At 32.0% G+C, this 12,607-nt stretch overlaps 1 protein-coding gene across 1 annotated transcript; it reads left to right on the plus strand.

Moving 5' to 3' along the window:
* The first annotated feature begins 9,733 nt into the window (after window positions 1-9,733).
* Window positions 9,734-11,322, plus strand: LOC108368001 (uncharacterized). The gene has a single exon (XM_017622736.1). The coding sequence runs from the start codon at window positions 10,496-10,498 to the stop codon at window positions 10,907-10,909; it is 414 nt and encodes a 137-aa protein (XP_017478225.1). The 5' UTR covers window positions 9,734-10,495; the 3' UTR covers window positions 10,910-11,322.
* Window positions 11,323-12,607: the final 1,285 nt, after the last annotated feature.

Here is a 12,607-nt window from a genome sequence, read left to right on the forward strand (position 1 = left end):
CCAATTTTTTTTATTGTAATTTTTAAACTTTCGTAGTGTCTTTATGTTGTACGTAGAACAAAATAAAGGGCTGCCCCATACAAAATGTATATGTTTATATTTTAAGGACCATGTTTCGCTTAAATTTTCTTAATGAACACTTTTTAAACGCATTAAAAAAGTAGGCTAAATAAAAAGAAAATGTTAATTAAATACATTATAAAATTTTTGTACTCCAGAAAAAAGGAATGAATTAAAAAAAGCGAAAAACCTAAACTAGAAATTAATGCGCATTAAAAATTTAAATGCAAAACAACAACCAGTAATGTACCTATCTTCATACCATATTTACGTGTGTTAATCTGAATCTATGGCGTAAATGTGGGAAATATGTAACAAACCCAACTACAAACAAACTAAGTGGGAAATAAAGATTTTTATTGTATTTTTGAAAATTATCATTGCAGTAAAAAGGTAACAACAAATAAATAAATGTGTAAAATATGTATGTATGTATACGATACTTGTTTTTTTTTATTCGGACAGGTTCTGCAATTCACCTCAGAGTGAATTTCAACCACTGCCAATTTGAATTCAAAGCGAATTCTACCTGCACTTTTCACAAAAATTAGATTCTGATATAAAAATCCACCTGATATTAATGCTTAGCTAGCATAACTATTGGCAGAAGAATTTGCTCTTAAATTGCAAAGTCAGAACTAACATCAGTGATGACAGGTATGTAAGTCCTAGATGGGTTCTAACATCACATTGTAGTTTCTGTGAAAATTTCAGATCGACACCCGTATTTTTTTATTTTGAAATCGGTTAACATTCAACCGTGCCGACGGGGAAAATAAGGCAAAAAAGCGCTGTAATAAAAAAATGTTCTTAAAAACTAATTTTTTTTCTATTTAAAATAATAAAATCAAAAATTAAATTAGAAGAAATTTAAATTAAAGAAGAAAAATCTAATATCTAAAAGTCAAAAAATATATATATATTTTGTTTAAAAAAAATCTAAAAATTAAATTAAAAAGCAAAAAATAAAAAAATATCCTAAAAATTAAATGATGTTAAAAGCATAATTTTCTATTTCAAAAAATAAAATATAGGTAAACATTAAAAGAAAACAAAATTAACAGAAAAACAAATTTAATTAAAAAAAAATAAAAAAAATGAAATGAATGCAATTTAAATAAAATATAGTTCATTCTGTAACAAAACCCATCTTTAAAACTTTTTAGAAAACTAAAAAAATCTACATTTAAATTTCAAACTTTTTTCTCAGAAGTGTTAAAATTTTTTTGGGGATACAATTTTCTGACGTATTCAGTTGTAGTATGATAATGTGCATGTTTCAAGTGGCTAAAAATTTCCGTTCATTTAATTTTTGTTTTTGTCACATTTCTCCATACAACGTATAAACACAATTCATCATTACATGGAAGAAAATCGCAACACCCTTGGCGAAAGAATTCTAAAAAAAAACAACGGAAAATTTTAGCCACTTGAAACTTGCACATTATTGGACTAAAATTTAACTGAAAAATTCTAAAACTTCTGAGAAAAAAGTTTGAAATTTTGGTGAAAATTTGCTGAATCTTTTTGTAGTTTTCTACAAAATTTTAAACTTGTGTTTTCATGGGTTTCGTTACAGAATGAACTGTATTCTAATCGAAATTTCCTAAAAATAAATAAATAATCATGAGTGGCAAACAATATACTTTGAAATGGAGGTGCTTTTGATATGACTGATACTGTATTGTATGTTTTAAATAACGATTCAACTGGTTTATCGCTTTCATACGACGAAAAAAATCCATATACTTCTGCTGAAGTAATGCCTAATTAAAATTTTGATCCCCTAAAGCCCCGTAAATATTTGGACGTACACTCTTCAACCCTTCATATTCAACACCGGCTAGTGGAACCCTGGATCACAATATCGGTGCAGTCTGACCAGAGTTATTATGGCAGTATTAATTTTTCTTTTCGTATTGTCGCGCAAGTAGACAGAGGTAGACTATGCAGTAATTACTACGTCCGTCTTGTCCCACGCTTTCATTTGACACCTCAATCATCCAAATCGGTCCAAGCGGACGACGAAAGTATTGTAACACCGGCCGCTGGCCTACCAGGCGATGATAAACAACCAGCAGGTCGACAAAAAATTGGCGCGCTTGCTTGCTCCCCACTTATGGGCGCCTAGTACTGCGGCAGGTAAAAGGCAAAATTTTCGCGTTTGGCGAAAATTGTGTGAAGCACACTAGAGTGTGTGTGTGTGTGTGTGTGTGAGAGAGTGTGGGCTCGTGTACAATGCGATGTGCTTATCTGAATGCGTATTTACTTTTGAAGAAGAACAGTTTGATGAGAAATTTAAAGTAATTTTATACTCGTATTTTCGTTGATGTTTTTTTTATAATACTTACGTGTATTAGAGCTAAAATATGCCTTTGTACACTAAATTCCATAATTTGAAATCGGTCGTTTAATGTGTGTTCTTTGCCTGAATATATGAAATATAGCAGCAATAATAACGGAGCTGCTTCATACTTACTTTTTTAGTTTCGGATGTAATTAAAAGACTAGTTTCTTATTTATATATATATTCTTATTTATTTTTTCAATAGGCTTTTATTTAAGTGAATTCGATGAAAATTCTTTTTAATCTGACTGAAAGAGAGGAAAAGCAGTTTCTGTAAAAATGTCAGCTATATTCAAAGGTTCGAGGATTTAAAATAAATAAATATATATATATATATATATATATATGCATACATCCATATTAAAGTGGTGGTTGAAAAATTTATAGAAATAGGATAATATGAACAAGTAAAGGAAAATCCATTGAGGAATAAAATTCCTAACAGGTTCAAACTAGAAATCTGCACAGTTTTTAAATATTCGCGGGTTTCGGGTGCTTTGCTTTACAACGGCAGAATTCTGTCATTGAATTACTTATTTTACTATGCTTTTATAAAATGAGTTTTAAAAACTTACCTGTTATAACACCGTGGTGCGACAAACACCAAAAAAAAATCAAAGCCCACGAAACAGTTACAATGCTCACGATTAGCCCTGTAAAATTAGACTTTTTGTCAAACAAAATTTGTAGTAGCGATTTTTAATGCAGTTTATTTCTATCTGACATGTGGGTCATGGATCCACAGTGTTGCCCCTTAATTTCATATGGCAATACTCCGCCATCTTGGATTTTAGGTTCTTTTTTTTGGTTTTTTGTGATTTGCAAGCACTTTTTTATATAGAACTTAAAAAAATCATTTTTTTATTGTAAATAATTAGCGTAAACTGCGAAAAAGTTTTACATTGTCACGGTTTTCGGCATTTTTTAACAATTTCTGTTTCAAGCGGACCGAATCGTTTTTAATTTTTCGACTGCCGTATTGGATTCGCCATTATGAATTTTTAAAAACATATTCTAGGTTCGTAATTACTTTTTCTTTTTTAGTGTTGGGTTCTCCGATGGCGCAAAAGTTGTAAAGGAAGATCTAATTTACGGTTAGTTTAGACGCCATTTTCAATTTTTCACAAGGCCACACTGTTTTTAATATGTGATTATTTTATGACCTTAATCTTTGTAATCCGTCTTATAAAGTTTTGACCATCGTGCTGTAGCGGGTGACGTAATTTCGAAATCAATTTTACGCCGCTTCCCTTACATCGCTATGTTTGGCACGTTACCGGTTGTGATCTAAGCATCGTGCAAAAAGTAATGAAATTCTCTACAACTTTGGCATTTAATAATAATTTAATAATAATTTTTTTTTTTAACTTCTATATAAATAATGTGAGAAATTAAAATCTCTACAAATTTGTATTGTACCTTTTTTTACGAAAAATGCAAAACAAGCTCGCAAAAAAACAAGAAACCTAAAATTAAAGATGGCGGAGTGTTGACATATGAAATTTATGATCTACGTGTCAAATAGAAATAAACCAGGGACGGGAAATAATCATTATTTTTTAAATTATAACAAAAAAATCAACAAGTTGTAATCGTCGTAAAATAAATTTAAGTATACTCACTTATTTGCGTACGTACGTACTACTCGAATTTACACTGATTTTGATTTTTCGAGTTTAATCAATAAAGAGTAAAAATAATACACAAATAATTATTGAGTTTTATTTTTTCATTTAAGACCATTTTTTCATTAAGACCAGAGGTAGCGCCTAGGCGTTTACGCCGGCGCATCTGGCCATTAGTCATATACTAAAGATCATATGAAACTGATTCTTGTTTAAAGGGTAACGCAAATTTTCGCAAAATATTACTAAAAAGACGCCTACTAAAAAATATTTTGAATCGTTTATAGACATTCTTTAATATAAGAAATAATCGATTAACCAATCAGCTAATAAATAAATTAAATCGAATAACCCCACGGTCATACTTGTGTTTCAAAACAGTCACTGCGATAATCACTTCAGTTTTCCACCTAAACTAGCAAATGACAACACTGTACACAATTTTGCGTTTTCTCGTTTCAGTTCGCGAACAACTTATCGTTGTAATTTTAAGATTTCTGGTCTGGTAATTTAGTTAAATAATATATTTCATAAAAAGGTGAAAAATGGCGACTTAGTGCGTTTTCAACCGTGTAACCGTAACTTTAAAAGAGTCCGACAATTTCCTGTTTTACTACAGTGCTCAAAAAATTGTAGCCGCACCATATATTGACACGTTTTAACAATTTATTTTTTTCGTTGTTTAATTTTAGGTCTTTTTATACCCGGGCGCACTTGTGCACAAGGGTATTATAACTTTGTTCACATAACGGTTGTTTGTAACAGGCAAAACGAATCGAGATAGATATAGACAAATGTATACATAAATGATCAGAATGAAAAGAGAAATCGATTAAGCGGTGACTGTCTGTCCGTCCGTCCGTCCGTCTGTGCACACGATAACTCGAGTAAAAATTGAGATATCTTAACGAAACTTGGTATGTGCACTTCTTTCGGGAGTAGGACGGTTGGTATTGAAAATGGGCGAAATCGGACAATAACCACGCGTACCTCCCATATAACGGTAATTTTTAAAAATACGAAAACTTCGATATTTTAGTAACTACTGAAGATAATTCACTCAAAATTGATATTTGCAATAATTTTTAGACGAAAAATAAGAATATTATACATTTTTGGAAAATGGGCGTAGCCACGCCCACTTATGGATACATGTGCATATCTTGGTAGCCGCTGCACCATTTTTTTCCAAACTTGGCACAGTTGTTAGCCTTGCTACAGCATACCAAATGGCCGAAAATTTTTAAAATCGAACTATAACCACGCCTACCTCCCATATAACGGTAATTTGGAGAAATACGAAATCTTCGATAAATCAGTAAATATTAAAGCTAATTTATTCAAAGTTGCTGATTGCAAACAATTCTTTACCAAGAAATACATTTATGGTAAAATTTTGGAAAATGGGCGTGGAACCGCCGACTTATGATCACATATATGTATCTCGGTAACCGTTCTACCAGTTTGTACCAAACTCGGTATGATTATTGTGCTTGCCACATAGAAGCAAAACGTTGAAAATTATTGGAATGAGATTCAAATTACGACCACTTTTCATACAACGGCAAATTTCAGAAATGCTTGAGACTTCAATATTTCGAAATTTAAGGACGCTAATTTACTCAAAATTGATACACACCGGCTTACCATGTAGTGCTAGTTTTCGCAAAGGTGAAAATCATATACTTAGTACCTGCGCCGGGTATTTAATGTTCGGCTCTGCCCGAACTTAGACTTTCTTCCTTGTTTTATAAAAATATAGTTCATTCTTTAATAAAACCCGTGTAAATCCAAGTTTCAACCTTTGTGTAATATTAAAAAAACAAAAATTTCGAGCTGTTAAATTACATTTCTTATAAAGATTTTGAGTATGCAATTAATTAAGGGGCACAATAGACCTAAGGTCGCAGTGCACAGCCTCTAACATTCTATCTATGCAATTAAGAAGATCGAAATTTTTACGAAAGTTTACACGATTTTTGTTAAAGAATTAACTATATTTTTATAAAAAAAAAATAACAAAAAATAAATAAATTGTTGTCAATATGCGGTGCGGCCGCCGCGCCGATGTTTCCATGACTCGGCGGCAGCGAGTGCAAAATTACCACAAACAACGTGGCTCGGCGGCGTAAACCTCTAGTAGCGATACCCTAATGAATGGAATAAGTCCCAAAAATTTGAGGTAAAAATTTCTGTAGGTTGCGTCTGTATGGCCTTTCAATTGTATCAATAATCAATATTTTTAAATGGAAAAATAAAACTCATAAATAATGGCAATCTCTAAACAAAATAATAAAGATCATAAAATAATGATTAAATGCCGATTTAAGTTATTTTACTCAGAATGATTACCGTCCTTGAAGTAAAATCGAAAAATCGCTGCCACACATTTTTTTTCTTTTTAATTTTACTGGGCTACGAAGCTATGGGCCGAATATAGTGAAACTGCGTTTTTAGCTTTTCTCTCTGATGTAAGAAATTTGTTTAAGAGGACTTTACATTTAAAATATGTGATTAATTCAAATATTTATTTAAAAAATTCAGTGCAGTATATAATAACAATATGGGCACCAAACGAACGAGAAAATTCTGCAGAATTAAAAAAAGAGGTTCACAAGGACGAATAGGTATTGATAATGTACTTTTAATTAAGTTTACTTTTTTTTAAGCTAATAAAGATTAAAGGGCGAAATTCGAGGATGTGGTTGCGTGTATATTAATTCTTAACATATAATTTTGACAACAATAAATATTGAAAATTTTCAAGGATATTCAGGGATACAATCTTAAAAGGACATTTTCAATACCTATTCGTCATTAAACACCGACAAGTTGTATCTTTTTACAATTTTACAGAATTTTCTCTTTTACTGAATTTAAAAAAAAGGCCAGTTGGAGAGTTTCAGTGTAAACTTCAAAGTCCTGCTTACAGGTGTGAAAGGTCCAAAAAGTGACATATGTAGTTATCTCCTAACTCCAAATTGGCTTATAGCTTCAATAGCGCATGGTGCTACAAAAAAAGTGATTGCATGTTCTTTTTATGTCATGTAGTAGAGGTGGTAAAACATATCTAAAAAATAATTTTGGCATTAGCAGAATTTCAAATTTCACCCCTAAAAGCTTAAGTTACGGTAAAAAACTGAGAATCGTTATGTTGGGTCAAAACACATGTCATAAATTGGAAAGTTTTCAACGGACTCTGATAATCTTATACTCGCTGAAGGTTGTGTGTTTCCACTGTTTTTAGGAAATTTGATAACCATTGACTTCGTGAACCAAAAAGCTTGAGAAAAATCCAAAAAAAAAAGTTATAGTGACTTGAGGTTAAAATTACTCTCTATATTTGTATTAAACCCACATCTAATGCTTTATCCGAAACAAACTAGATTCTCCTCCTTTAAAAAGAGCTATTCTAGACCTCCTTCCCCTTTTTTTCTGCTTAAATGTACAAAAATCTCTAAGCTATAAAGATTTTCTCCGATTTTGCCCAGTAAATATTTGTGGGATTTAAGAACAATACCTACCAAATTTACTATCTGTACGGCCCTCTTTAGGAACCCTTTCATATAACTTTCTCTGAGCATGATTACGAGTAAATGTTATTTTGTAGTCCGCTGGATGAAGCCGGAAAAATCTTGATAGCTTATTTTATGACCGATTTTTTTATCCAACTTTCCGTTTTCAGTTTTTTTTTTTATCATAACTTTAGATTTTGTGGTGTATGTCAAATTCTGCTAACGTTAAACTATTTTTTTACCTGTTCCATAGCCTCTACTAGTACATGAACCTCAAGGTTCATCAAAAAAAAAAACAAAAACGAATTGGCCCTGCAAAATAATACCCTAACCTCAAATTCGTCATTGCAGACATGTTTTCAAAATATTTCTATGTGCATTACAATACGTGGAAGTTGCTAATTTCACTCAAGATTATCTAAATTCTAAATTTATTTTACTTAATTTGAGTCATTACATTACATAGACATTAACGTTACGTAGACTTTTAATTGCGTAGCAGTGATCCTATTGACCTTTGTTCAAATATATTACCGACAAAATAACCAAACAATGACCGTTAAAAGAAAAATGCAAACGGTGCGGTAATCAACCTTGCAATTATGCACTTGAATTTTTGTACGAACATCAGCCTACCGCAATGCTCATGAACCACTTGCATTTGCAACAACAACAACAGCACATCATCTGCTGATGCAATTTCACACACCTACAAGACACTACTTACGACAAGTCAAGCGCAAAACGGCGGCAAAAGGCTTCACCAGCAGATCAATAGCAGACATTACCACAACACATTATTCGCAGTAAATATATTTTAAATAAGTTTCAACGAAAAAAGAGGTTAACAATTCGATAAAGAACTACATATGGATGTATGTACATATCGACGGTACTTTGGCAAAACCTCGTATCTCTAAACTCCCTTAAACAACACTCACAAAAAAAACAAAAAAAAACTATTAATAACAGAAAATCGATTTTAATAACTTTTTTACTGGTTATTAAAGATAAGGTACTTTTTAGTTAATTAAAAATAATATATAACACTGGTCTACAAATTTCAACTTTTTTTCTGCGAATAAGACGGGACCTGGTGTTTCTGAACGGATTTTTCGTGCTGAACACGAATCCGGGGTCAAAAATGTCCCATCACGTCACGTTTTCGAGAAAAAAGGGGTTGAAACCCCTAAAAACAGCGTTTTTGGCCATTTTCGAAAAATTATAGAGCTGAACCCTGACGTGGTACAAATTTTGCATATATCAGAAATTAAAGGCTAAACCGTGCCCTTTCGAATGAGCCCTATGCCGAATTGATCGCGTGCACCCTTAAAGCAGGGGGTGTATTTGTGTTTAGGGGTGCAGGAAAAATTGATCACAGAAAGAATTTAATCTTAAACGATCATAGAAAATTAATAATGCCAAGGTTTTAACTATATTAAAAGTCGCTGATTACGAATCTGCAGTTAGATTTTAAAAATTTAAGATGACGGGTCGAATATGGTGGATATAAAAATTGGACTCCTAGACACAAATACACCCCCTGATCTAAGGGTGCATGCGATTAATTCGGCATAGGGCTCATTCGAAAGGGCACGATTTAGCCTTTAATTTCTGACATATACAAAGTTTGTAGCACGTCAGGGTTCAGCTCTACAATTTTTCAAAAATGGCCAAAAACGCTGTTTTTAGGGGTTTCAACCCCTTTTTTCTCGAAAACGTGACGTGATGGGAAGTTTTGGACCCCAGATTCGTGTTCAGCACGAAAAATCCGTTCGGAAACACCAGGTCCCGTCTTATTCGCAAAACCCTTGTAGACCAGTGTAATGAATCGTATTATTTTAAGGCCTATTTTGAATTAATTTTGCGAGATACGAAGTGGTAAAGATTTCTGTGATTCGAGGTTTTGGCAAAATACCGTTTTTCGGCAGGTTTTGCGAAGTCGCAATAGAAGTTTGGAATGCAATATCTCTCAAAAAGACGACGATTGATTTGCTCCAAGGTCTCGAAGAATGTTTTCGAAGTCCTTAAATTATTTTATTATTTTTATTGTTTACTATTTTTATTGTTAACTATTTTTAAATTTATGAACAAATTTCTTTAGTAAAATATATCTCGTAAACTATATATATCTCGTAAGGCGATAGGTATCCAAAAGATAGATCTTTATTAATTCAGTATGACTGTATTATTAATTCAATTTGTACTTAATTACCGAAAAAACTTTAGTAAATATCTCAGATAAGAGATATCCAAAAATCAATCGAAAGATTTTATTTTGAAAAGAGTGATATGAAAAATTTAGTGTAGAGCAGTCCGGTTACCCGCATATGTATGTAGAAGATATCTGATTTATTTATATGAAGCTTTTTTATATTTATCGACATCATTATCGATATTGAAAATTATCGATTTATCTCTCGTTATCAAAAAATTATCGATTTTTCTATCGATTTTCTATTGATACCGAAAATGATCGATTTTTCCACAGATATCGAAAATTGTCTATTTTCTATCGATACAAAAACTATCGATTTTTCTATCGATATCGAAAATTATCGATTTATCTATTAACATCGAAAACCATCGATATGCTTATCTCGAAAGCTTTCTACATATTTATCGATATCGAAAATTAGCAAGATGTTTATCACTCGCTCGTTTTTCTCGAATTCTTTTTTTATTACACATACCTCGAATTTTTTCTCATCATTCTTTTTTAAAAGTCAGTTACATTTTCTTTGGGAAGAGGGTAAGTATTTCAAATGAACTACGTAAGTATGTAATCTAGACTTTGTTCTGTCCACACTTTCGTATAAAACTGAGCGCTTGGCCTTGTTGCACTTTTAGTACATTTTCAGCGTTCGAGCAGTTATTAAGAAATTAAATTTCGAAATAAAAATTAGACACCGTTAGCAAAAACCAAAACACACATTGCTAAACTAATTATGCCCACAAAATCAGTGCAAAAGTGGATGTCCGATGAAATGGAGCGGTTGTCAGTTAAATTTGCGCGCTATAAGCCCAGCTGCAATGGCTATAATCGCATACAGCCAGTGCTGTTGTCGCGTAGTGTCACCCAAATGTTGAACAATCCATTGCCAGTTGAAGATCAAATAGGCACCACTATGATGACGAGCCAACAGCTACAACAACAGCGGACAGATAAACAGAAACAGCAGCCGCACCAGCAGCCGCAAGGATATGTGCGTCCTAAAGGTGTCCTAAGTCGCCCCGAAGCCGAATGGGAGGAAGTTTATCCCACTGTGCAATTCGGTAGAAGCGAGTGTCGTGAGCCAGAGGAGAAGGCGGTGGAGCGAAAATTTACATACTATCGAAATTGTTCAACGAGAATAAGTTAGATGGAAGCAAAATTGGTGTAGTTTAATCTACATTTAGGTAGATACATATATCTTGAGAGCAATGCGTTTTTAGCACTGCCACACATTGATGAGTCCTAGCAATGCGTAAGAAGTGCATATTTATGTACGAGTAGTATTAGTTTTTGCAACTGTAGAATTTTTGCAAATAGAATAGTTTTATGTTTAGATGTTAAAAATTGTTGAGTTTGATTTTGTGTTTGTGTTTTGAATAAAAGAAAAAAAATATTAAATATCGCAGTAAAAGTGCTTCTCTATTTTTATGGAAAAATAACTTGTGTTTTGTTGAAACTCAATTTCTTCAGCACACTGTCGTGTTTTCATAAGCACTAAAATCAGTTTTTTTGCAATTACAAATATTTTAAAACAAAGAACTTGAATGTGAAGTGTCCACTGGGCATCAAATAACAAATATTTTTTTTTTTTGTCAAAGTTGGGCAATAAAAAATAAAATAATATAATATAATAAAATAATCTGGATCGTTCCAGTAGCGTACATAAGTATGTATACTAGGGTGNATAACAAATATTTTTTTTTTTTGTCAAAGTTGGGCAATAAAAAATAAAATGATATAATATAATAAAATAATCTGGATCGTTCCAGTAGCGTACATAAGTATATATACAAGGGTTNATTTTAAAACAAAGAACTTGAATGTGAAGTGTCCACTGGGCATCAAATAACAAATATTTTTTTTTTTTGTCAAAGTTGGGCAATAAAAAATAAAATAATATAATATAATAAAATAATCTGGATCGTTCCAGTAGCGTACATAAGTATGTATACTAGGGTGATGCAAAAAGAAGTAAAGTCAAAATTATAAAGCTCTCACCACCTAGATTTCTTTCATATCGAAAAAATATACCCTTACTTTTTAATTTTGAAATCAAACAAGCGATCAAAGTTTTCCATGTATTTTATATGCGGAAAAACCACTTTCCGTAGAAATGGTATAGAATTCTTGAAAATCAATATTTTTCGATACACAGTTGTTTATTTAACCATTTTTTAATACTAAAGATTTTTTATTTATCCTCCATTTTCTGGCATTTTCTGGGTGTTTTGGGGGAGCTATGAAATATAGTAACCATAAAAAAAAAAAATATATTAAATAAATAATTGGGTATTATTTTGGGCAATATCCTGAGGAGAAACTCAGTTTTCCGATCCAAAAATATAGATTTTTAAGAATTATATACCATTCCTACGAAAAGTGTTTTTTTTTCATATAAAATGCATAGAAACCTTTGAGTGCTTTGAGGAAACCTCCAAATATTTTTTGATTTGAAAATGAAAAGTAGGGGTATATTTTTTTCGGCATAGAACAATCCTAGAGGGTGAGAGCATAAAAATTCCGACTACATTTTCACGTTCATTTTTGGATCACCCTAATGTAGACCAACTTCGTGAGAACATTTATATAATAGTGGTTAAGTTCCGAATTCTACGTAAATGTTTTTTATATAGGAGTGTTATACCGGATTTTAACTCAGCGCTAATGTTTTTTAACCGACTTCCAAAAAAGGAGGAAGGTTATCAGTTCGTCGGAATATTTTTATACCCGAGCGCACTTGTGCACAAGGGTATTATAACTTTGTTCACATAACGGTTGTTTGTAACAGGCAAAACGAATCGAGATAGATATAGACAAATGTATACATAAATGATCAGAATGAAAA

This window comes from Rhagoletis zephyria, unplaced genomic scaffold (genome assembly GCF_001687245.7).
Source record: "Rhagoletis zephyria isolate East Lansing unplaced genomic scaffold, Rhagoletis_zephyria_1.1 Rzeph_scaffold_02913, whole genome shotgun sequence".
NCBI classification, from domain to species: domain Eukaryota; kingdom Metazoa; phylum Arthropoda; class Insecta; order Diptera; family Tephritidae; genus Rhagoletis; species Rhagoletis zephyria.